The sequence below is a fragment of the Temnothorax americanus genome, unplaced genomic scaffold (genome assembly GCF_048541705.1).
Source record: "Temnothorax americanus isolate GAGA-0224 unplaced genomic scaffold, ASM4854170v1 Scaffold39, whole genome shotgun sequence".
Lineage (NCBI taxonomy): Eukaryota > Metazoa > Arthropoda > Insecta > Hymenoptera > Formicidae > Temnothorax > Temnothorax americanus.
This window is the reverse complement of record NW_027509536.1, coordinates 1,201,394-1,228,188: the sequence shown is the minus strand read 5'-3', so window position 1 is coordinate 1,228,188 and position 26,795 is coordinate 1,201,394. Positions and strand designations below refer to the sequence as shown.

At 40.2% G+C, this 26,795-nt stretch overlaps 3 protein-coding genes across 9 annotated transcripts; 1 reads left to right on the top strand and 2 right to left on the bottom strand.

Moving 5' to 3' along the window:
* Positions 1 to 260: 260 nt before the first annotated feature.
* Positions 261 to 5,767, bottom strand: LOC143902253 (protein unc-45 homolog B-like). Of its 4 annotated transcripts, none has more exons than XM_077414986.1 (5): positions 5,747 to 5,767; positions 3,944 to 4,364; positions 3,350 to 3,679; positions 2,846 to 3,268; positions 261 to 2,470 (listed from the first exon to the last, which is right to left on the bottom strand). In XM_077414986.1, the coding sequence occupies exons 2-5, from the start codon at positions 4,352 to 4,354 to the stop codon at positions 764 to 766; spliced, it is 2,871 nt and encodes a 956-aa protein (XP_077271112.1). In that variant the 5' UTR covers positions 4,355 to 4,364; positions 5,747 to 5,767; the 3' UTR covers positions 261 to 763. The 4 variants fall into 4 exon arrangements, with proteins under 4 accessions (XP_077271112.1, XP_077271115.1, XP_077271114.1 ...); XM_077414989.1 differs by lacking the exon at positions 5,747 to 5,767 and adding an exon at positions 4,772 to 4,876; XM_077414988.1 differs by lacking the exon at positions 5,747 to 5,767 and adding an exon at positions 4,620 to 4,753.
* Positions 5,742 to 11,885, top strand: Psn (presenilin). Its single transcript, XM_077414991.1, has 9 exons — positions 5,742 to 5,879; positions 5,961 to 6,210; positions 6,343 to 6,599; positions 6,804 to 7,013; positions 7,101 to 7,321; positions 7,404 to 7,676; positions 8,145 to 8,383; positions 8,454 to 8,615; positions 11,422 to 11,885. Exons 2-8 carry the CDS (start codon positions 6,076 to 6,078, stop codon positions 8,607 to 8,609), a joined length of 1,491 nt encoding a protein of 496 aa, XP_077271117.1. The 5' UTR covers positions 5,742 to 5,879; positions 5,961 to 6,075; the 3' UTR covers positions 8,610 to 8,615; positions 11,422 to 11,885.
* Positions 11,198 to 25,783, bottom strand: Klp98a (kinesin-like protein 98A). 4 transcript variants are annotated; one of them, XM_077414982.1, is made up of 16 exons: positions 25,397 to 25,783; positions 23,500 to 23,569; positions 19,390 to 19,500; positions 18,594 to 18,710; positions 17,900 to 18,145; positions 17,423 to 17,592; positions 16,870 to 17,275; positions 16,497 to 16,781; positions 15,887 to 16,300; positions 15,616 to 15,813; positions 14,105 to 14,230; positions 13,706 to 13,807; positions 13,493 to 13,630; positions 12,386 to 13,432; positions 12,042 to 12,305; positions 11,198 to 11,556 (listed from the first exon to the last, which is right to left on the bottom strand). In XM_077414982.1, exons 1-16 carry the CDS (start codon positions 25,441 to 25,443, stop codon positions 11,311 to 11,313), a joined length of 3,987 nt encoding a protein of 1,328 aa, XP_077271108.1. In that variant the 5' UTR covers positions 25,444 to 25,783; the 3' UTR covers positions 11,198 to 11,310. The 4 variants fall into 4 exon arrangements, with proteins under 4 accessions (XP_077271108.1, XP_077271109.1, XP_077271110.1 ...); XM_077414983.1 differs by having other exon boundaries at positions 14,105 to 14,182; XM_077414984.1 differs by lacking the exon at positions 14,105 to 14,230.
* Positions 25,784 to 26,795: the final 1,012 nt, after the last annotated feature.

Here is a 26,795-nt window from a genome sequence, read left to right as displayed (position 1 = left end):
ATGTATGTGTATACATATATTATATTCCCTTTAACTAATTTAAAAAATTAAGTAGTAAGTTAAATTAATTAACGTACATACATATCGCTTTTACACAAAAGACTAAAGTATGATCTCAATGTATAATTATGTATATTACGCTGCTAATCAAACGAGAAGACAGAAACGACGTCGGCGTCGGACGCCGTTCAGCAGAAGGATAGATAAGCTCTGAAATGTGATGAACGACAAGAATCTCGAGAAATACAAACGTTTATTTTAACATTGTTATGTGTCTTTTAATGCGAATCATGCTCTCTCAAACGAGATTTGACAATAAAGAGTTTTAGATTTTAGTTTTAGATTTAGACTTGCGCTGGTAAGCAGAAGAGAGCGTCCCGTTTGACCACAGCGATTGACCACAGCCACTCACAGCCCCCGATGCCTGGAGTTTTCCCCTGAACCAACCAATCAAATATTTTTATTTTAAATCAATTGGCAAACGTGGTATTATTTCGTACTATATATATTAATATTCTACTTTAGCAAATTTATGTAACAAATAAATTAACTGCGTGTATATATGTCTTGCACAAATAAACATATATTTAAAGATATATAAACACAAATATAATTATATGATCGCATGACTACGTTTAAAACGATAAAATTGCAGAAGTATAAATATAATATATATTTTATTATTTAAAGCACTTTATTTGAAATATAAGAAATATATAGGGCATGCAGGTTTCGTATATTTTGTTCTTTTTCAACAAAGATATCATCGTCCTGTTAGTATCCTTCCGAATTCTGAGTATATGTTTAAGGGTACAAGGTTTTTAGTATCATATATCCATAACTTTATTTCCAAACGATTTAGAAGGTCTAATTGTCCTAATCGACATGCTGCATCACGTTCCCATTTTATCATGGCAATGAGTGCTTCACTACTAAATCGTTCCGCAACAGCCTCTAAAGCAATGGATGTCAATTCCTTGATTTTCTTGTTATCGTTCTTGCTCAATGACTTCAGCAGTTCTATTATGTCTGTTTCGATGAGTTTTGCAGCAAAGTCTTCCATGCTTCTTATCATACTTAGCACAAATATAACACCCATTTCTTGTATGTTATTGCTTGGATTGGTGAGTAAAGAGCGTAGGAATTCCAGCCAGAAATTCGAGTCGAAAACTTTCTTGCAAGCCTCTTTGTTAGCCACCATCAGCTTCACTAGAGCTGCAGCTGCTGCGAACTTAATATCTTTATTCTCATTCTTGTACAATAACATAAGATGATACTCAACTCGAGAATTATCCTGTTCGAAACACTGGATGGCGACTTCACGGCTTAATAACAAAATGTTTATAAGATTTGCAGACGCCAATTTCAAAAGACAGTCCTCCTCGTACACAAAAGCTTCAATTTTTTGAAATACTCCTTCTTTAAATATATGTTCTCGCATGCTGTCGTTGACTTCAGCTAGATTGCACAAAGCTGTTAGAGTCTGGCAATTCTCCTTAACGGAACACTCCAGGTTCATAAGATTTACGATCGGTTTAACAATAACCTCCGTCAATAGTTGACCGGGCAATAGAACCTCAGGTTTTGTGAGTGCCAAACGGACCAAAGCTAGCGAAGCTTGTTTCTTTCCCTTGACTGTGCCATCCAGCGCTAATGACAACAATGCCTTTGTGCCGCCTTCATCAACAAATATTTCTCTCAATTTCTGTTCACTGCATATCGCGTTGAAAACGCGCGCTATCAATTCCTTGCAGTTCTGATTGTCCCTTTTGGCGAAGTCAACCAGATAACTGATCACACCCTTATTTATTAAGTCGCCCAAACTTCTTTCAAAGTAGTCGTCCAATTTATCAGATTTCTCGGGAAAATGATATTTGACAAACTTTGATATCTCGGGTTCTTGCTCGTCATAAGCGTTGCATAAGTTCACCAACGTCGTAAGCACGTCGAAGAGAAATTGATCACCAGTCTCGGTCTCGGTCATGTCGAGTAAGTAATCAATGTAATTTACATTCTCGATGAACTCCTGTTTGACTTTCGTATTGAAAGTCAGATACGACGTACCTTTTACGGCCATATTTCCTATTTTTGGATCATCCCACAATCGTAAGCAAGCATTGGTTAATTCCATGATCACTCCTTCCGCGAACGGTCCGATAGTCGCGTCTGAGTCTCCGGAATTACCCAACTTGCAAAAAGCCACTAACGCTCGAACCCGAATTGAATCATCCTTAGACTGACACAGCTTTTTCAATGTATTAACACCTTGATTTATGATCGCGTCGACCTTGTCTTTTCTGGTCACAGCGGCAACAATACATTGGAGAGCTACTGTCTGCTGCAATACATCATCCGTTTCCGCCATAACGAAAATCATGTCTAAAATTCTTTCTTTAGCCACAACTGCGTTTCCAACATCTAACGGGCCCGATAATAAGGTTGTTATCGCAACTACTATACGTACACGTACCTGTAAAACAATAGATTAACAATTTATTAATTTTTACGTTCCGACAAACAATATTGATTTAAAATCAAGGAAGCTACAGTGTTATTTAATTTTGATAGGAAATAGACATTTTTGATAAATTACGCTTCAGAAAATACTAGATGACAAAGTCATATTCTTCAATAAATTTCGATTACTCCGTTATAACCATATTTTAATTTAAAACTTACAAAATATATACAATATCGACAACTGTGAAAGAAATCTTTTTTGACATTTTTGTTTAAAAAATAGAGAGTTTAAATTGCTCAAATCGGCTGTAGTTAAAAAGACTCGACCTTTTATTTTCAAACAATTTAAATGACAAGAAAAGATCGGAAGTTGAAAAATTCATACTTTAGATTCTATGCCAGGCGAATGCAATTTATCTTCAATAAATTCATCAATGGCGTTGATAAATGTTGTCTTATCATCATAGTACACGTTTTCATATATTTTTGCTAAGCACGCACTAGTTATAGTTTGCGTGGTAGACGTGATCCTTAGCAAAGATTCAGAATTGTATTCCTCCATTTCACCGGCCACCTCCATTAATTTTTGCACACCGCGAAGTTCGACAAATCGTTTGGCCCAGTCTAACTTAGTTACGCAATGAATGTTACGCATAATAAATTCTATTATTGCGTCTCTAGCAAGGCCTGTTAACGTTATACTCGTTATATTATACGACAAGCACAAAAGAATCGTGTCTATTTCCTTCTTATGCGCCGCGCACAAAGCCTCGTCGGGTTTTGAATCGCTGTAAGTGTTCAATATATTCTGAAATCGAAAAATATGCAATAAATTTTTAATTACTAAAATATATATAAAATAAATACATTTATTTTACTCGATATTTACCTGTAAACTATATTGAGACGCGTTAACTCTCTCTATAGATGGGCTGTTCATTATTTCCAGGAACCAAGGCAAACCGACGGATTTCATAACGGACTCGGTTCGACTAATATTGTTTTTGCATAACTCGCCTACAATACGAATCGCGCTACAGAGTATTTCCTCGTTCTTTTCCACTTTCACAAGTTGTGCGATTTTCGATACACCTTCCTTCTTGAAGATCTCTTCGGCACCAACTTCGTCACATGCGAGCACAAGCAGATCATTCATAGCGATTTCATGTTCCTTTTCACTTGCGTACACGTAAAATGCTAGATTCAGCATTTTTGATACCTAATACAATCCAAAATTAAGCGTATACTTAAATATAATGATCTGCAATAAAAATTTAAATAACTATGCTGTGGCATTATATTTGTATGATATGTAATTTTTACCCGTAGTGTGCAGACTATTATTTAACAAGAATTGAAACAAAAACTCTTACTAATACTCACATCCAGTATGAAATATGTATTTCATTTTTATTCTCTTATCTAGATTAAATTACCATGTCTTGCAAGTTGACGAACTTTTGTAACAGTTACGTATATTTACCTTGGCACTAATTTTTATATCTTTATTACGACGTTCTTGTACAATTTCACGTAAGCGTGTCGCTACGGGCTGAATAACTTTGTTATTGGGATCAGATGAAATAATGATCTCCGCGTCCCGAAATGCCTCCTCGAATCTTTCTAACGCTATTAGTGCTTGATATCTGTGATACAGTATTTTGTTACAACATATCATTAACGCATTGTCGCAGTCTTCAACCACTTTCTCGTAATTGCCCAGCTTTAAATAAGTAGCAATTCGATTTCTGTAGTACATTCTTTTGTCATGATTGTTCTCTTCTACATTCAGTGCGTTTGTGTAGTGATTTAATGCTTTAGACCAATTGCCTTTTTCAAACTCTTCATTACCCTTCTCGTTCCATTCCTTTGCACTCACAACTGACTTCGCCATGGTGGAATAACTGTACAAACCCAAATTATATGATGTTACATTACATGTTTTAACATAGAAAGACTCTGACATTTCATATCGTGTCTTTTATTTATATATGTATTATCTTAAACGCAAAAAGCATAGAAGATGAAATTATTACTAAATAATTATATGCATGAGACAATATAGGCCTGTTCGTTTTAGCTGAACGTCTTGCACAGTTCATCTTTCCTCTTTTTCTCTTCACATTAGAAGAAAAAGAGAAAAAATGAAATAAACGCACAGTTTAATAATAACAATGCAATTTCAAGTGTTGTATCTGCATGTAAATTGTAATCAATTGTAATAATTTCTATATCAGAAAGTTGACTTTCGTAGAACATTGGAAAACAACTCGCGTAAACGTAGTAAATGTGGAACTATAATCCAGAAAACCTTCTCTACTTTTCTCGACCTTTCAACGAGTGTAACGTGTAACTAAATAACCAAGAATTCAAATTGCGGGCAAATCGGTCGCGGCTTACATACAAGTCACTTGTGTTTACGTGAACGGCCGGGGTAGGAATTAAATGAGAAACGATGCTGCATGTCATGTAACTTTCAAAAGCGCGGGCTCGGCCTAGTAATTATTATATCTCCGTGTACGTATTATTTTATATAATATATTAATATTATACTTTGACAAATTTATATAACAAATAAACTGTATTTACCTATACATATGTATGTCCTGCACAGTAAATATATATTTAAAGATATATATAAACACGAATATAATAATTATATATATGATTGCATAACATACGTTTCAAATGACGCGAAATTGCAGACATATAAATACATTTATTTTATTATTTAAAGCACTTTATTTAAAATATAAGGAATATAAACGACATTTAGATCTCAAATATATATATATATATATATATATATATATATATATATATTGTATATATATATATTTTTTTTTCCAACAAAGATCATTGTCCTGTTAGTATTCTTCCGAATTCTGAGTATACGTTTAGTATACGTTTAGTTTACATTTTTAGTATGTTCATATATATAGCCATAACATCTTTTTCAAACGATTTAGAAGGTCTAATTGTCCTAATCGACATGCTGTATCACGTTCCCATCTTATCGTGAAAAGCAATGGATGTCACTTTTGAGATTGAGCGCGTTCAGCAGACCAAGCCGCTGAGTAGCAGTCGAATGTTATTGGCTCTTACTTTTAGAACCAACTAATCAACGTAGAATGTTGATAAGACGAACTCAACAGTTGTGTCTGCTGATATAGCGGCCAATCACAGAGCCGTCGTATTAATGCGGGGTCTACAATGCGAGTCGCAAGCAGTCGCAGTCGCAAGACTCGCAAGTCGCGATAAACCCATACCCACATACTATACGTACTGTACTATACTTGTACTTCTTTTAAAGATGGCGGTAGCAGGATGAATCAGTGGGGAAAAAGAGTGAGAAAACGAGGGAGGAAGGTTGTAAACGATTGTCAACAAGTAAAGATTCCGCAGAAAGGACGATTTAGGTAGATTTAGGATGGTCAGAGGAAACGAGATAATTGAATCGGACGTGAGCTGCATTCCTCCTCCTTTTTTTGTTATGTAAGCGCGACACGTCGAGGGGAATAAACCGCCGTGAGTGTTGGGAGTAGCACGGAAGCCAGGTGACGTCGAGAAACGATTCCTCTCTATCCGCTCGTCCGGAAATACAGACTTTGATGAATGTCTGAGAGTGACTACGATTCAGCGAACGAGTATACAAGCCTGATGGACGGTCACGTCGCGGAGTCTCGCACGGACGACCTGATCCTGGGCAATGAACGTCGGAAGGGCCGCTCCAGAAGTGCCAACGAAGAGGTAGCTGTTTCAGTAAAACTCTCCGACTCTCATTTAATCGAAGAATCCTAATAACTCTTCGTTTATTTTTTACGCAGTGGAATTTTAGGATGTCGTTAAAAGCGTTCATTAAAAAACCATCTTTTTTCACAGGTGGAGAATGGGGTGCCCGAGGTGCATATTGAAGCGGCTGGCACAGCTGTCGCCCGATCAAGGCGATCAAACAGATGTGGCACGTCCCGTAACAATAATCAAAATAGACTGAGGCGCTACAGAGACGAGGAGGAGGAAGAACTTAAATACGGCGCTGCGCACGTGATCAAACTCTTCGTCCCTGTTTCGCTGTGTATGCTGGTTGTGGTGGCCACTATTAGCTCAGTCAATTTCTACACGACCAAGGGAATGTACTTGTGAGTGTTGCTCTAGCGATAGTGGTCTATGCATACCGTACACAGGGCTGCGTTTAGAAATTCAACCTGGGTAACTCTAAGCTATAGTTTATGTCAGGTACTGTAGCATTAGAGTTTACCTAGGTGTGCCTGAGTTGCCTAGGCATAATTCCTGAACGCACAACCAGTACGCGCGATATTTACTGAAACAATGATTTTTTTTAGAGTATACACTCCATTTCACGAGGAAAGTCCCGATATGAGTACCAAAGTCTGGCAGGCCTTTGCCAACTCCCTGATTCTCATGAGCGTCATTGTATTTATGACTGTGATACTTATCATCCTTTATAAATACAGATTTTACAAAGTCATACACGGTTGGCTGATCATAAGCTCTCTACTGTTGCTTTCAATGTTCTCTGTCCTATATTGCGAGTGAGTGTAAAGATACTGATCTAAATTTAATGTATTTTGTCCATTTAACGTTCGAAGGAAGATTCATCTGTGTATTTATACTTGCAGGCAAGTGTTGAAAGCTTATAACATTCCAATGGATTTATTCACGCTAGGTATAGGCTTATGGAATTTTGGCGTAGTCGGAATGATTTGCATTCACTGGCAAGGGCCGTTGCAACTTCAACAGGCGTATCTAATCTTTATTTCTGCCCTGATGGCGCTCGTTTTCATTAAGTATTTACCTGAATGGACGGCATGGGTTGTGCTCGGGGTTATAAGTATCTGGGGTAAGGTGTTTTCGAGACGGAAGCTTTATACCGTGAGTACATCGACGATCTCATCTCCTTTTTATGCTTTTCTGCATTTTAGATTTGATTGCGGTTTTAACACCGAAAGGCCCACTAAGGATACTCGTCGAAACGGCGCAAGAACGAAACGAATCTATTTTCCCTGCTCTAATATATTCTTCCACCATCTTGTACTCGTTTACCGTGACTTATGCTGGATACGTGCAAGCAGCCACAATGGCATCCGGAGACACCGCGGTGTCTCCTACGCGTGACCAGGCGGACAATCAAAATCGAGCATCAGGCGATGCAGAAGATGCAGGAGGTTTCACTCCTGAATGGGTAGAGACGCACAGTACGAATCGAGCATTAATAACATTTCCAATAAAAGAAATTACATTACACAACTAATTAACACTAGAACTACCGAAGGAGTTCGAATAACTCGTTTGACATTTTTAAATATTTGTTACTTATTTTTGAAACGGCTTAATTTCTGAAATCTTCCCTGACTTTCATTGAAATTACATAAATGATTAATTTTATTAATTTGTTTTCTCTTTTCTAAGATTTCTTTGATAGAAATAAATATATAGCGAATTCGATTGTGTGGATGCACTAATACGCTAATAGATTAATCTCCAGTAGTTCTAGTGTTAATAAAACTAAAATGACATAAGCTCTATATATGGATTATATACTAAAGTATACGTATTTATTATTACAATATAGTATATAATTTGTTCAAGAGACTCCAAAATTTAAAATTAAATTTTAACACAGGCCTTTCAGATAAAGCGCTGAATTAATTCTGATTATACAGATGAACGTAGCACGAGACGCGCTCAAGAAGTGCTCGAGAACTCGTCCGCGTTGAGCGAGAACACGAGGCAGGAGGAAAATCGCCCGCGAGAGTCGCAAGGACAAGCCGCGGTTGTCGAGGAGGAACGCGGAGTTAAGCTAGGCCTCGGGGATTTCATATTTTATAGCGTGCTCGTCGGAAAGGCGTCCAGCTATGGAGACTGGAACACCACGCTGGCTTGTTTCGTTGCTATTCTTATTGTACGTATTTATAAACGTTCGGTGCGTTGAGCACCGACAGAATTTGCCTAATCGATTGTTTCTTATGCAGGGCCTCTGTCTGACACTGCTGTTACTGGCCATATTCAAGAAAGCGCTACCCGCATTGCCGATTTCTATCACGTTCGGTTTGACGTTTTATTTTGCCACGCGAGTGATTGTCGCGCCATTTGCCGATAGTTTAGCGAGCGAACAAGTGTTTATTTAAAGCGAGGTATGACATTCTATTATTTAATATAATTTATTATAAAAATCGCATATCGAGGGGACAATGCTCATTTATTTACCCGTTTGGTATTTATCGAATTTATCTTTATAATTTTCCTATTTCTCGAGTTACTCTTTTAAATATCATTTGTTTCTGTGAATTTTTCTGGACTAAACAAATCAAGACGAAAAGTACCTACACTTTTAGATGTTAATCGGAGACTCGTGCATCAAGTGTGTGTTAGGTGTATGTATGTGCGTCGCAAAATGCTCAGAAAAGGGGAAAAAGTTTAAATTTCTAATATAGCAGGGTAGAATAGAGAACGATAGAAGATGTAATTTATTTAGTATTTTTCTATACGAAGCAAATTCACAAAAACGCGTTTACGTTGCGAAACCCAGGCGGTACATTTCATCGCGGCGATATGTGATACACAAGCGGGAAAATGCGCTGCATTAATATAACAATTTATTGTACTCCACTCCATTGTTACACTTATGGAACATATAGGTCTCGTAGATTCACGTATAAAAAAAAGCGGATAACGACGGAATGATTGCGGTGAATCGTAGGAAACGCGAGGTAATGTCCGTTCGAATAAGTAATAACTGCCTCGTTATACGAAACTCAATTAGTGTTCGTAGTGTACGCACCTCTGAACGGTGTCGTTGCTCGAGTTTTCGCTATCACTAATTAATTATTAGCCAGGATGAATCTGTGGGGGGTTTCTCGAATCCAGGTTACACACAGCCATGGAATAAATACCTTTTTCTTTCTCTCGTACTACTGAAAAGCATATTTATCGTACTTGTGGCGCTTAGTGTTCTTTTTTTTTATATAGATTTTATTTTAACGTACTAAATATAACAGCGTTTTCTCGAAGCCGGAAGTGTTATCTTTCTCTTTCGCTTCTCCGAACATCCGATAAGAATACAAAGCGAGATGTCCTGGCTATGTAACGAACAAGCAGTTTTATATTATCCCAAGATATTTTGCATGCCAATAAGCTTTTTTTTTTTTTAAATTTCAATACTTCAATCGTACAGTCTGATCGATCTGATCAATTGTTAGCCATAGCAATGCGGTATTTCCCAAAATCGATAGTTATCGTTGATCAACTTTGGTTTAGTATTGATATTCAAATAAATGCTAATATCTGCATAACAACTCCAACTTTAACAGTGGTCTGTTAATTCCTTGCACTATACACATTTATGCACACATGCACGCGTACGCACACACACAGATAGACGCAACAGACAGAGGGTATTTATAAACATTTTACCGCTACTTCAGATACTTAAAGGCCACAGTACGAAAAAAAGTGCACAGAAATACGTATGGAAATGCCCTCTCACAAAGTTACAGTCTTTTAAAGATACCGATAAAAAATGTTGTCTCGGAAACCGGTGCATCACATAAAAACAATTTTGACTATTTAAAATTTTGAATTTTCCCAAAAAATCAAAAAAACAGTCTGAGTGGCTCGAAAAAATTAGTAGATTTTTTCGAGTGAAAAGCTAAAAAAATACATTTTTGCAAATTTTTACTTTCTTCGTACTTCAAGTTCAGAAAATATGAGACAGCATTAATTTTTTAAAATGTATCTAAGGGCCTGTAACTGGGTTCCTGAACACACGTTTGTATGAATTTTTTTTCTTATTTGGATCTCCCGAACACGTGCCTCAAGTAGCGGTAACGATTTTATTAACAGCCAGAGATAGATCGCGGAAACGGAAAAACTTTAACAAAGATATGATATCTTTCTCGCTTGTAACACATTGCTACGTTTACAATTATTACGCTAATGGATAGTTCTTTCAATTCGCTAGTCGATTCGCTACTTCAGATTGCACATACAAAACGCTATTCGACGCAAAATAAATACTCTTCGGCTATCGGGTGAACTATGCGAAGTTATGGTCACCGTTTTGCTGACGAGAATTCGCTCTTTTCGCCGTAATTTACAATAACGTTCGCTTGTGCTAGTAAAACGTAACCAAAATTATAATATCAGCTACATGATTTGACTATTATCGAAGGAAGGTACACTTCGTGAATTCTACCGGGCGATTCTATTGGAAAGACATTAGGAAAATATTCTATACCTGTAAAGGAAAAAATAAGTCGCTATGATGCGATATGTTTTGCCTCGCCAACACCCGCGGTCTTTTTACTCTCTCGTAAAGAATATATATCACGTTGCATTCCCATTAATGTCTCTGTGCAAAACCCGCGTGCACGAGACAGTATCAGTGAAGAACGCTCATTTTTTCTACAAACCAGTCTTACAATCGTTAAGCTTCTGGAAGCATATATATATTTGTAATGACTACAAAACAGGACGAGTCGCTCAACATTTGCAACCCAGTTACTGATAAGTGATTCGCAATACTCTTATTGAATTGTAGCAATAAGTTACGAAACATCTTAATTTTATCTTTATGTAATTTTTCATAGAATTGATATGTGATTCAAGGAATGTATTATACGCGACAAATGTTACGGGACTCATTCTGTGTGAACGCCGTTGCTACTTCACTCAACATCTCTTTTGCTATGGCTACATTTTATAAATTAAAAAAAAAAAAAAAAAAAAAAAACTGAAAAAATACGATGAATTATAAACATCTGTTGCTTATTCAATTCCCTCACTCATTCTTCGGTATACGGAAGGGTGAGGGCTGCACGATAGTGTACCTTAGCTAGTTCCGTATTTGCCACTCTCGAACATACCGCGCCTAAAAAACGGGCTGAACTCCAGTAGGGATTGTTTGTTTATGTTGCTAAGATTGCCGTTGTATTTGTATAGAGGCTCGCAGTGCGGCAGTTCCGAGCAAACTTGAATTAACCGGCGAAGATATTCCTCGAGACGTTTCCGGCGTTGCTTCGCTACGACTTCGTACTTTGGAAAGACTTGGCGTGGAGGAAAGCGTATCGCCGCGACCTGCGTACGATCAAAGAGTTTCCGTAAAATCAATTGTACTGCAGATAAGTACGCGTGTTTATGTTTATGAAAGTGGTCTGAGACGCGTGTATATTCTGTTTTTAAAAAATTAGATTTTTTGCTATTTAAAGTCCACTTTAAAGCATCTATATATAATTTCATGTCAGAATTCCGAATAAAATTGTATATTATTTATGTAGGTATATATGTGTGCATTCTTGTATTTTATATGTGTATAGCTTGATTTTTCAATGCTTTTCCATATTTTACACGACACATGAAATTATCAAAAAATTTTGTAACAAATATAGACTGCTCTTTCTTTATAATGATGACATTTTTTATTTTGAATTAAAATTTCTTTCTCCAAAGCTTATGTTTAAGCTGGCTATCATTCAAGCCTGACACTTTATGCGATTGATTCAAATTCCCATATTTGTGCCACTTTTACAATTATTGTTCAGTGTAATTAAGCTATCACGTACCTTGCTACCATACTTTTGTCGCATCGATGTATACAACTCCCGGAATCTCCTGTATCTACGTAGCAGCGTCCAGCTGTCGTCCTGCGCCACGACTCGCACCTCGTACTCGTAGTGGCTGGACGCCCCGGCTCCGCGTATCACGTACGACGGCACACTGACGATCATATTAATCACGCAGTCGCCGTCATTTGCTATTAACGACGGTAGGGACCTCGTGATTGTTAAGGAATACGGACTACTCAACCGGTCGCCGCGATTCTGACTCTGCGCAAAGAAAATGTATCTATGTTAAAGTCTTCACTGACCATTTAAGGAGATAGAAAAGAGACGTCGAGATGACTTACCGTCAAGTAAACTGTTGAATAACCCCGACTGGAGGATCTTTTAGACGCTAACGATTCCGACAAAGTCTCTTGATCGTTAGTATTAGGCCTGTTATTCCTGAAAAGTTGAGATCTAGTTTGCGCTACCGTTAATAGAATGGCCGAGCTATTATTCGTAGGTTCTACAACACTACAGTAAGCATTTGGTTCGTTCTGTACATGATTCTCGGTCTCGTGGTTGACGAGTCTGTCACTGTCGCCGTCGCCGTCGCCGTCGCCGTCGCCGTCGCCGTCGCCGTCGCCATCGCCGCCGCACTGGAGACGCTTCGTAGAATAACTTTTCCGTTCATCCTCCAATAAAGACACTTCCAATTCGATCTGCTGCTTTTGTAGATCCTGCAGTATCATTATCTGCCGATTGAGATCGTCTTTCGACGGGGTACCGGCGTCCAAGCACCTCATCACCATCATGCGCTGACGTGCGATTCTTTGGTTCAGTCTCTTCATCGCTGGATTCTGCTGTATTGGCGATTCTAGCGTATCCTGGAGCATGTTTTCCGGGATGGTGGCTATCATAGGCGGTTGTACGTCACTTAACGGCCCCATGGAAGCGCCTCTATTCGCATCCGTCGCATTTTTAGTTTCCACCTCGGATAAGCTTCTATCATCGTGGCCACCTCGTTCTTCGTTTGCGAATTCATTCTTCATCATCAGATCGCTTATACACGTCGTGTCGACATCCTCGAAGGCTATACGAAGCTCCGGAGAGTCGGCCGCTGCCGTGTGGAATGTTTCCACGGTATCGGAGCTCGGTATACTCAGCGGCAACAAATTCAAGTCCAAGGCGATCTGATGCTTCCTATTGTTCGGCTCCTGGAAGGATCTGGAGTTACAGCTGAAGGCCGTCTCGTCGCAGCTGTTCGACGAACAACTGTCGTTCAGAAACGCAGGCGTAGCGCGCTTCAAGTCCAACGATAGACTGTGTTTACGCCGTTTGATCTCCTCAAGCTGTTCCTGAGTCCGTTTTGCCAACAACATCTTCTTCTCCGTTACTCCTTCACCTCCCAGCTAGAAAGCATTAATGTAAAGAATCGTTTCGCAGAACGTTAGTATTTTATGCGTACATACTTCCGCCCTGAATATCTGCTTCTGTCTCTTCGCGATCTCCATCAGTTCCTCCTCCATCTTATCCACCTTACTCTGATGTTCGTTCAGAGATTTGACCTTGCTCTGTAGCTCGTTCTCCAAAGCGGCTAGTTCTTTCTTCTATTTAAGATTACACATTTTTTTAAGAAGAAAACAATCAAACGAGATTGAGGAGAGACGTTTAAACCTACTTACGTGATGATTCACCAATTCCCTGACACTGTCGATGCACTTTTCGTCGTTGAGACTGGACCAAGATTCGGGCAAACTGTCGTCACTACCGGCACCATTATCCGTCTGAAATGCACATATTCCGCTTCACTCACTCTCTACAAAATTACACGGAAATTACTGTAAAACAAGACGTCCGACCTTCTACATTCACATACAATCTAGCAATCGGAATCTTTTACATTCCGTCGTTTTATTTAAATAATAAAGAAATACTGCCGAGAGAGAGCTGTTATATCTGCATGGATTATCATAAAGGAAAGTTATATGAATATAGTGCGACGTATGCATCGCGTCGTTTGCAATATATGTGCATATTACAGATACGAACTCGAAGATTCCTCGCCTTATTATAATCCTTACCTTTTCCCACCGATGCTGATTGGTTTGCTGCGTACGTTCCTGATTGTTGACGAGCTCTTGCAATTGTCGATGCTTGGACTGCAATAATGTGCGCAGATAGGCGACTTCCCTACATATACTTTCTACCTGGTATCATACACATACACACCGATGCGTTAACAAAAGAGATAATCAACAAAAGATGATTCAAAATCAAATATTAATAATTATGTTGTAGCATATAAACGAAAAAATAAAGAAATATTTATAATTGTGAAATGTCAGTGACGAGGTGGCGAAAGATGAAGAAAATAAAAGTTTGTGCTTTTTCCTTTACCATGTACAAAAATGTTTTTTATACGCTATGACAATTGTCGAATAGAATACTCTCAATAGTATAAATATTAACGCATATATATTCGCTAAATTTTATCCTTGTGCGTGTCTTTAATAAATAAATGTAAATACGAATAAACAAAAATATAACAAAATAAATAGATTAAATAAAGAGCTAATGTATTCTCGCGGTGCGTTGCCTCGAGAAAATATTATAATAAGTTCTCGCCATTCTATTAATTAATACTCGGAATAGTGTATCATGCGGACGGATTCCGAGGTGTGACGGCAACGAGTTAATGAGAAATTGGGTTTGTTAATCGGGAGTGTTAAATCGATCGAATGCTACTCTTAAAAATTATGTGAGAAACAGAGAGAGAAAAAACAGTGAAAGTGCGTGCAAATACTTTGTGGAGGATTAAACGCCAATTTTTGTATGAAAAATTTATTAAACAACAATATATATATATGTATCAGTATAACAATAATTAGTGCCTCTGTACTTTACATCTCGCATAACAAACCCATAGACGTATCTCTATACAAACAAGCCCAAGATATGTACATACTTCACTCTTAACATTCTTACTAGATACTTAAATATATAACATTCCAAGGAATGCCATCTGTCCGGCAATATCTCTTCAGCACTAGCACCTTTTCGTGTTCAGCAGCTTACTCATATATATCAACGCAATTTGTTAACATAAACCATTTGTAAATATTAATATGTTAATTGTAAGTATACGCAATATATCTGAGGATTCTTGAGGCCGGTAGAGGAATCAAAGACAATTTCATGTAGACAATCTCATGGATAGCGAAGTTTCGTCGCAAACGACAACGAAAGCTTGCTCTAGAGGAATACCGATAGGCCTGGATCTAGACATCGATAGACAGTACTGTGTATCTTAATCACAAGAATTTTGGTCTGTATCAAAATGTCGTTTCGCAAACGTTCCGTTCACGTAGTCGGGACACTCGCAGATGTTCATCCACGAATTCGTGGCATCTCGCAGCGACGCGCGTGACGAACGAAACTTTGATCACATATTTAACGGACAAACGTGCGAGTAGATGATGATGTTGCCAGACAAGCAAATAAGGACACCGATAGCGACAAGGACGAGGTAGAATTGGTACTTGATCGAGATTACATTCAATTCCGGATACGGAGGCGCGTCCGTGTCACTTACTTGCGTCATTTCGTCCCGCCGTTCTTGCTCGAGGATATGCCGGCGGGCGCGCAGCTCGCGTTGACGCGACTCCAGGATCGCGATCGCGTCCGCCCATTCTTTCCACTGTGCGCCCCATTCGCGCTCCAACTCACGTTGGGCTCCTTCCAGCGCTTCCCTTCTAGCGGCCCATCTCTCTTCGCGTTCCTCTTGTTCCCTCTGCGAGAAATATGTAATTAGTCAAGATCTGGCTCAACGAGAGAAGCGTCCCGATCTAGAATATTTCACCCACCTTGAAATCCTCCTTTTCCTTTAGAAGCGCAGCCTTCTGCTGTTCCAACTCCTCGACCGCCCTGAGATCCTCGCTCGAGTTCAGGAGATTATCGCTGGAACAGGACGCGTGTAGATCGGAGACGCTCCAACTCAAGAGCGACAGTCTCGATAGATTGACGACCGTTGATTGCAGATTGCCGTTACCCGAGCCGCCCTCTTTTCGGAGTTTTGCTGCCTCGGCTGGATCGTTGTATCGGAACATGTTGTTCCTACCTAAAAGAATGATACAGCCTTGCGATAGTCTTGTTGGTTTGTCCACCTGAGCAGTATTGATCCAACAGTGGGACGAGAGCGGGTGTAGCGTCGCCACGCCACTATCCAGTTCGACTATGCAGTGTTCCGGTTCCACATCCGCACCGGTCAACACAATATCCTGTTCGTGATATAATGAATGTTTTTAATCGTTCTTTTATTAATTAATATTGTGTGTTATACATATATTCTTTTATATATGTCGCCATTAATAATGTTGTCTCTTAGTAGTCTCTTAATAAATTACACATTGGGTACATGTAATTTCTGCTTTATTATTTGTAGACCTAAGAATTTTATTATATTTGTATTATTACCTGAACAACGGAAGCTTCCTCTGTGCCAACTAGCGTTTTTCCTTCTTTCAGATGATACAATGTAACGCCGGTACTGAGTAAATCGTCGTCGATGCCGACTAGATGCGGCATTTCCGAGTCGAGGACAACACCGACCCCGCTCTTTCGTAATCCCAGCGCTTTTTGCTCTTGCAGAATCTGTTGCGTCTCTCGCCACTTTTCGGTCCATTCCTCGGTCAGTACCTTTTCTTGCTCTTGCTTCTCTTGGATTTGAGCCAATAGCACTTGCGGTGGTTTCTCCACGCTCTACAAGTAACAAGTAAATATATATTCTCTAAAATAGTAATGAGGAAGAATTTGGAAAAAGAAACGTGACTCATTCACAAATACTTGCCATATTTTTGTCGATGAGAGACTTTAACTTTTCTATCTCCGCCCTGAGCTCTCTGATGAGTTTCACATTCGCGTCTTCGTTGATAGTCGGCTTGTTGATAATGTTTTTCGCACGATTGGCATATCTAAGAGTACTGAGAGTGTCGTTGTAATTGCATTCCGCCGGACTGATAGTCGCTATCATGATAGTTTTGGAGTTGCCGCCTAGGGAATCTTTCAGCAGCCACGTGAGCACGCTGTCGCGATAAGGGATAAACGTGTTGCGTTTCGAGGCGGACGCGTCACCGCTGGCAGAACTGAGCTCAGAGAGCGTGGATATCACAGTGCCTAAAGTCACCAATGACTTGTTGATATGCGCGCCTTCTTTCAGTCGTTGACCCGTCGCTCCGGTCGCGTTCGCCCGTTCACTGAAGAGGCAGAGAAAGATCGGATTTTAAAAAATCGCGCGTCACGGCGTTTTTGCTTTGTTTTTTTTCTTTTTCTATTCTTTCATTTTCGCGAATAAACGGACTCGAAAATAACTCGACTTGCGGATGCTTTTTTTTCGGGACTACCTTCCGGCCAAGTCGACTAGGTGCACCTTGGAAACAGTCTCCGACGGCATGCCTTCCGAGAGGCCGGCCTGTACGAAGGTTATCGTAAAAATCGCGTGACTCCTGCTACTCACGTCGTTCATCTTTGTGCTGGCTGTAGTCCTATGCGTATTACCTCTCACCATGCATTCCTGGAACAAAAATAATAATTTATTAATACTTTGATTATCGATTGTGCGAGGAGATACGTACTATTACATATTATTTATTATTATAAATATTATTTGTCTTATGTGTATTATTTTATAAGAATATATCTTTATTTATATTAAAATAACAACGCCAAGAAATTTATATTTTAAATTACGATGCAATAAGAGAGATGAATTTACAAGTATGTAATTCTTTGTGCTGTTGCCATTTCAATAAACGATAGTGTAATGAGCAGATAAGCGAGTAGGGCTTGCTGTTAAGAGACGCGTTGCTTTCTCGTCTCACCTGAATGTCCGAGTAATCATAAACGAGATGACATGATAGATCTTGGACATAAGGCCCTCCCGTGGGGTGTTCCCGTACCCTCAGCGAATGGGATTGGCTTTGGTCCAGTCTAAGCAGATCTCTCACTCTTTCGTTATAGATTTCCAGGAAAGATACTTCCGTTCTGTACGACGCCCCGCTTTCCTTTCCAGCTGCCATTCTAGCGAAAAGCGTCTTGCAAATCCGTGGTATCAATCCCTGAGATTCCTACAATTCGTACATAATAAGTTATAAGAACGAAGAAAAGAGATTGCCAGATTGAGATAAAATCAATATGTTACGTCTTCTAAACAAAGGTAGAAAAAGTTTGATTAGTTGCGGATTTTTCATTTTGCAAAATTTATAACAATTTGGCCAAAGTTGAGAAAAAGTGATGATCGCAGTAATTATTTTTAATAATATCAGAATAAGATTTTATTTATTATGTCCCTCAAAAGGCTTATTCTATATCGTTTAATTATATCGACTCGATGATGCAAATATTCCATGCTTCGCAGTGATTGAGAATTTAATTCTTCTCGTTCATTCATTTTCCGTTCTTTCATCTTTTCAACTAACACTCCGAGGGAATATCGGCGCAAAAGTCCACCGATAAGAAATGAGACTGAATGAAAAGGAGATAACGTCTTTTTGAGGAATTAGATTATCGCATTACCGGCGTGCCCATCATTGTAAAAGTCTTCCCGGATCCTGTCTGGCCGTAGGCAAAAACGCAGGCATTGTAGCCCTCGAAGGCACTTTCTATTACGTCCGTACCAAGATCGTAGAAAACCTGGAGGGAGAACGATTAGATTAGGATCTTTCCCCATCATTCGATAATACGAGAGGCGGCGGCTTCGCTTTAATAACGCGCGGAAACGAATTTCATCAGTCTGGCGTTAGCCTTCAATGAAACGTGCTATGCATTTTACATAATGGCATTTAATTAGGTCATAGTAACACCGACTTTAACGATTACACCGTAGCCCGAAGCGATTACTGCGATGGTCCCGTATTGTGTTCCACATAATAACAAGATTATTCTGTTTGATCGTGCTTTGACAACCCTCTTTCATTCGCTACAAACGTTTGTTGGAAATACTAATCAGCCCTAAAGCTCCTGTTATAACATTACAATGGACAGAGCTGCCGATTATATCCTCAGGAAGATCAATTGTTGCTACAATTGTTGCCGCGCGCTTAGGAATATCAATTATTGCTATAATTATTGCCGCGCTCGACACGCTTTCCTCCTTCCTCTCGTATATCTCTTTTCGTTTGTAATTCGCTATCGGCGCAATCAAGCTAATTATAACGATGCGCGAGCGTAAAACGACCGATTTCATCTTTCCGTATATGGTAACGTTATTGCGAACCCGTTTTTAAGGTCGACAGTTTCGTCATCGATCTCGCGAGCGAGAATAATTTTTATCCTGGTTTTCGTTTGATAGAAAATATTGACTGATATGAACCTCTTCCTGGGACGCATAGTTTTCGTCGTTCGAATCGAAGGACCAGTAGGAGTGATCGAACGTGAAGTCTTTGTACTTCCCCCGGTCGATATCTCTGCAGCTATCCGGTGTCTGTAAACAATAAGTGGTAATCGTTATTTTAATGTTTTACAAGTGTTCGTTATCGTCATCGTTAGTGCTAAAGTTCAATTAGACAATTCTACAAGTTATACGGATGAATAATGAGCAATAGAAGAAGAAACTAATTATGAAGGTGAAAGGGGAATGTAAACTGTATTTATATAATTAAGTCTACTACGTTTATATAAATCATATTATATCCATATACTATTCAAACTCTAAAAAAAGTTTTCACGATTTCCCAGGCAATTTTGCTCAATTTTGCTTTATTAAGGCTAATTAAGATAAAACGGCAAAGTTATTATTTGCAAAGTTAGAGCACGTTATTATCATCTGTTTCTCTCGATTTTTCTTTTTTATTCGTACGAAACCCTCAAAACAAAGTCTATCTAAAAGGCTAAAAATAGAACTTTGAAAAATTTCAGGCAAAATTTATATTTTGGTGATGTTCTCAAAATAAAAACAAAATCTTCAAAGAGGCCATTTTAATAAAAATTTTCTGATACCCGAAACATTTTCTGATAAGCCTCTGATTTCCTGAGGCAATAAAGTTTCCTCAGGATTTCAGATTTTCCAGGTTTTTCCAGATAACAGAAATTCCGATATACATATATAATCCGGGATCTTCCGTAAATTGAAATTTCTTTCTAACAAAAAATCCTTTTTGTTTTTCGTCGCTACTGACTGGCATTTAAATCATCCGACTCGCGTATATATTCACGTGACGTTGCTATATACGGTAATCACACAGACTGTGCATTCTTAACGTTGGCGTCTACGTAACCGATAAAGCATCGCTGGGAACATCGTGTGCCGCCTTATGCAAGAAAGCGAATGGAAGTGAATGGATAATTAAAAAAATAAGACTTAGAACGGTTTTCAGGTCAATCTCGCTTTTATATACGATTTTGCATGCGCACTTCGTATCACGTGCACAAACACGCCAGTGCGCTGGTCGGAGAAGACAATGCATTTAATTTACATATTCGCATGCGGAGTTTTTGAACTCCCCGCTCGGCGACACGTAGTTTGAAACGAAGTTCCAGAATCGCCCATCAATCGACCCTCGATAAATCTCACAATCAGCCTAACTGCTTATTGCTAGTCCAAATTAATTCCAACTGCTTATTTCCACAAATTCACAAAGTACAAGTGGATTAAAAATGTACATAAAATATTTTAAGAATTATTTCATTTGAAAATAATTACCGTACTCGATTGTAATCATTAATTTACGAGCAGCTTGATAGTTTGAGCAATTCGATCGATTTTTAAAAGCGCGCTTTACGTCTTCGGCCAAGGCTGCCCTTAATTCGCGCTCGTCGGAGATCCTTCCTGCCGAGCGATCGTTCTCCGCCGGGATTGGCCTTCTCTTTTGATTAGAAAGAGAGATCGTCCAGATAAGGTTTAATTGAATGCGGATAAAATTGGATTATACAACGCGGCGCGGCCACGCGGCAATTGCGCTCGATTGCGTATAGCCGCAATCGTCGAGCAACGAGTTTGCTGCTGTTGGTTTTGCTTGCTGCGGTCCAGCCGCGATTTTCGCACTTTCTCCTCAACCCATACCTTGTTATCTTTCAGCGCGGAGATTCACGCACGTAATTAGAGACTGAGTGACGTATACGGTCGAGATACTTTTTGTTTCGTTAAATCGTTAATGGTTTATTCTTGCAACGATCTTTCTTGCAAGATTATGCTATCATATCACGTCTATTTTATGAAGCTTATGCAAATTTAGATTATTTATCTCAGAAAGTCGAGCAATCTTCTAAATTTATTTTTATAAAAAATCACGCTCTCTTCACGCTTTTTAAAAATTATCTGCGATATTTCTTAATTCTTGAAATTTTATCAAAATTACTGGCTCGGGGAAAAAAAGTATATAAACACGATACTATCTTTGGCTGAATTTATTGGTCAAAGGTTCAATTAGCAATTATGACTTGGAAATCCATAAAAATTATTCGAGCAGAAATTATGACACTAGATTCGCTAAACATTGGACGATTATATAGCGAAAAGGAACAGAGAGAGAGAGAGAGAGAGAGAGAGAGAGAGAGAGAGAGAGAGAGAGAGAGAGAGATCGTCCACACGTCACGATTTCCGCTTTGAAATTCTTTAGAAAGTTTATTTAAGGCCATTATATTTCTTGATGCTTTGCGGTACCGCGAAGTGAATTTTTACACGCTCAAGCTACAGCCAGGGATATTGCTGTTGATACAACTAATCAATTTTGTACATACAAGGTTTCTATACCTTAAACAAGCTTCTAACACTGACTGGAAATTTTACTGAACAAATTGACACTATTCGCAGGACATCTTTAGATGAAGATTAATTGACAGATCGTACAATTACATATTGAAAATGTGGCATCGAATCTGTCACAATATCGAGGGAAATGTGATCGCGTGGCGAGACGTCGAACTTGCGATCCGCTGCTATTATAGCTCGGGCTTTATGGCGCTTTAGAGAAACTATATGAACAGTGGATTCGAGTGATGTAATCGCGGCTTACATCACGAACAAGACCATTCAGTCTATAAACATAAGAGCCAAAACGCAAATATATGCGACAACGGCCATTTTTGGCGCATAAGGTGCGTCGCTCCGTATAACAGGTTGATGATATTACGCCTACGCATCCTAGCGACTATCTATAACTCGAGCTCGTAATAACCATTAGTACTACATGTTCAATAAACATCAACAATGTTGTTGTAAACATATCTCGGTATTTAAAGCCTCGAATAAAGCGTTTCGTGGAAATAAAATCACTTTAAACTGAACAATGAAAAATATAATTCTCTCGTTACTTAATCTTGGAACATAAAGCGTGAAAAGTCGTTCATTTTCAGTGGGCCGTTGTTCAAGGATTGCCTCGATGTTTTCTCTGATTCAGATCAACGAGATTAAATCTCTAGAAGGTCGCAATCATCAGAAGGCTCATATTTTGCAAAAAGATGTTTATTAGTGTATCGAATAGGGAAAGAAGAAACGTTTATTATCAAAATTGAAACGCTGGTCTAAAGTTCCGTGAAATTTTCGTGAGTTTTAGAGTATAAAAAAACAAACATTTTACATTGCCAAGAAAGATAAGAAAACGAACACAGTAAAATTTTAGACTTTTTTTCCGCCGCGGCTCAGTAATTTGCCCACCCCTCCATGTACCCTCCGTTTTCCGTCTCCTCTGGAACATCCGCTACGTAGGGATTGATTTCGCGTTCCTGGTGAAACAAGATCGGAACCGGCTCCGAGACCAGGCAATCTGCGCGCGAAAATCGTCCGTGCGAGAGCCGCTGACCTCGATTGATAATAATCATACTCGGAATTTTACCGTCGCGTTTGTGCAGCTGCTCGGATCAGCTGCTGCAATGGGTAACAATAACAACAATCATAATGATTCTCAACGGAAATTAAATATTATATTACTATACGGTCCAGCAAAAGAATCCAAAGAAAAGAATTATTATTCTTTATTTTCTGGATATGGTTTCAGGCTGAAAAATACCTACTCGCATCATCGCAGTTTTTTTAAGAGATTCAAAATCGATCACTTGATCACAAGTTTCTTAAAATTGTGATGTAATAAAACATTTCTGAGGCTGCAAAATCGTATAGCGAATGTAAAAAATTGCGTTACAAAACGCCACTGATCTACCATTCTGCGAACTCCGTCACGAGGCTATAAAAGAAAGCTATGAAAAATAGGTAACAATTGCATAATAATATCACAAATTCACCATTGCGGCTAACAATAAGAAAATCGTCGGACAATCAATAATATAAGCCCGATCGTTTTGCGATTTTTTTTTTTGCTTTGGATGGAGACGCGACGACGGTAACTTTCCCCTGTAGCAATATTACGATAATCCGATTACTTAAGAATGTTGCGCGGTGCCGAACGATAAGAAGGAAAGCAGGTGCCACCCCCGTACATTTCGACAAGGGCGGATGGAAGTGACGCGCGCTGGCGAAATGGCTCACCTTGGTGCTGAAGATCCGCGTCCTCTTGCCGCTCATCTGCACAATCAGCTTCTCGTTCATCGCTACCTCTCTGCAAAGCAACAAGCACGTTGTCATTGTCGCATCGACCTGTCGTCCCGACGCGCGACGTTATATATACGACGAACATTGTCACGGCGACCGATTTCGAAAATCGACGAGACGCGCGCGCGCGGTCGTTCGCTGGTCCATAATGCACACGCACGCCAGTCAATACCACCACCGGTGGCACAATTGTGTCACGTGTCGTCAATAACCGACGGCTCTGAATCGGGAGCGGCCTGTCACTTATCAAACCTTTTTATTTTACTTTCCACAGGCGACGAAATAATTGAATCCGCCGTTTCAAAGAGGATATACTGCTCCGAGGGATCCCCTCTCGTCCCCTCAAAAAAAAAAAAATAAAAAATAAAAAATAAAAAATCGAACGTCCGATATCGTTAGTACAACTGTGTCACCATCAATTGTTAAATGTACGTTATTATTGCGCCATTTATTAGAGGATTTATAGAGGAAATGGAGTTGAAACTATAAACGCATCTTCGTATTCGGCTGTAGTTTTTCTCGCTGAGCATATAAGAAACGTAATGAAATTCCCGGGGAAAAAAAACGCTGCAGCTTTTTCGTAATTCAACGCAATTTAACGATGACTTATATTCTCTTAACTCAGACCATGTTGAAATAAAATCCTTTCTAATATTTAAAAGTGTAATTCGAAGCGTAGGACGATTCGAGATTTGCTCTTATCCAATCTTGACTCAAATGACTGAATTGAACTGCCAACGGAGACTCGATATAGAAGTCAAAGTTGAGACAAAATTGATGGGAAAAAACTTTTTCGCGAATTTACATAAATTTAAGAGACGAAGACAGACGAGATCGAGATGAATCGAGCGAAAACTTTTATTCAAAACGCGCGGAAATAAATCGTATATTGATTTTTACTTATCCGCCTTCGACTCTTTACAATACCATATGTGGAACGTGCGAGGAGAGATTGAATCGTTCCAACGACGACGAATCCACGTTCAACATGGATTTCAATCGGCGTATTCGTCGCGCTTATGCATCAGCCTTTGTATTCAATAACACTGCGTCGGCGATTCCAGCGTCGATTAATATCGATGATACGCCGCAACGCGAAGAAACATCATCCGCACGAGATGTTATTGACCGCAAAATAATTGCGTAATAGTATCGACTGGCAGCAACGCACGGACAGCGAGAGAGAATCTGGGATGCCAAAGGAGACGTTCGGGTTCGGGATACTGGAACGTTCCTCGAGCACGTCCTTTCGACGAAACGTCACGGCGAATTTGGGTGCAACGGTGCGCGTCGGACGCGTCCTAATCGTCGTTATCCCTCTGCGTCGACGTATAAAATCTATAAATATATACATATATAACGTCATTATAGCTACATCGCTTGGGATATTCGTATTCGGGGCTTTGATCAATCGATCAGCGTGCTCCTCACGCTCGCGTAAATCTGTAGTAAACTTGCGCGCGGTGCATCCTGCATCGAGAGACACACGTTGTCCTGCCCTCCAGCTGAACTATACTCGCGAGCAATTGGACTGGCGTCGTCCGGAAAGAGAGAGAGAGAGAGAGAACGATCTTGTCGCGCCGCGCGACGGACATATTCTAGCGCCGTAATTGTAGAAGAGCGACGGCGAGGGCACGACGACGTCACAACTGAATGCATATCCCAGACAGCACAGGTCTTTCAGACGTCCTACGTCCCGCTTTTGGACAAGCGTGCCGTATGGGTATAGACTCATTCGTCCGACGCGAGATGAGGCGAGGCAAGACGGAGCACAGAGTCTGCCACAGACTCTCTTCCGGTCACCAGTTGCACGTCTTGCACGACACACACGCACCTCTTGTTGAAGGGTCGAACCCTCACGGCCACCTTCACCGATGCCATGGTCTCGCGGGGAGGAGCGCATCGGGCTCTCGGGACGAGGAAACGCGATCAACGCCACCCAGGCTGCACCGCCGCGTTTCTGGTTTCCTCGCGGCGACGAGAGACGCGGAGAGGAAGCGCGAAAGCGTCTACGCGCGAACAGCGGGCGCGGGACGCCTCCGGGGAGGAGTGCGCGGCGTCGCGCGTCGCGACGACGGGCGGCGTGCGGCGTGCGGCGTGTACGCGGGCTAGCGTGGCCTACGGAAGACGCTGGCGTCGTCGTCGGGTCATCGTCGACCCTCTTTCCCCACACGCTCGTGACTCACGGATGACCGCGAGCGACTAGCGTATAGCGTAGCGTACTGTGCGCTGCCGCTGCGCCGTACCAAGCGGAGCGAGTCGAACGAATGCGGACGAACGCGCATGCGTGATTCCCGCGCAACTCGATCGCGGCAGCCTATTTGCTCGAGGACCGAATAACCGTCGAAGGCGAGCCGCAAAAGATATTCAAATTAATATCGGACACCCTGGAAAGAGAAAAACATCAAAGGAACAGGGGGGGGAGCGTCAGTGTGTCAAGGAAAATATACACGTATACTTTAAATAATCAATATTTGAGACGTTGAAACTGCGTTAAAAATAGAAAATAAAAGGAAAAGGCGGGAGGGGGGGGGAGTTTCTTTCTGGAAACTTATAAATATCTATAACTTCTATTATTACTCACAATTCTCTATTATAATTATCTGTAATTGCGCGCAAAGTAATACGGTCGCCCTAGATATACATTCTTCAATAAAACGTTGAGTCAAATTAAATATTGCCAGTAAACATTCGTCAATCAATATATATTATTTCGAATTCGACGATTGGATCCAGCGATTCGACGCCCCAAAAGGGAGGGCAGAGGGCACTTGCGGAATGGAGAAGCGTGTACGCGTCGTGGATCGGGTCCTTGTAGAAAGCGATTTGCGCTTTCCCTGAGACGTCTTTGCGTTGCACGGCGCATAATGACGTCATCGGCGGCCGTCAGCGCGAGCAGAAGCGGAGAAGGCCGAGTCGCGCCACCCACGCCAGCAAAGATCACCGAATCGAATCGCTCTGCGGTTTTTCGACCGTGTGTAACGGCGGTCGCGGCGAGAATTCGCGTCGTCGTCTTGTTGCCAAGCCCAGGAAGGTCGGCGAGAGACAAGCCGCAACGTCCACCTGCCGGCTTGACGGGGGAAAAAAAAAAAATTACATGACAGCGCGAGAATGTCAGAACGGAATATATAGAGCAATCGAATTTTTAAAGCGTAAAAGTTACTCTCGGGACGAAAGAAGAGTCTGCTTTGTATAGCTCGATATGGTAGATCTGTTTTTTTTTTTACAGCTAA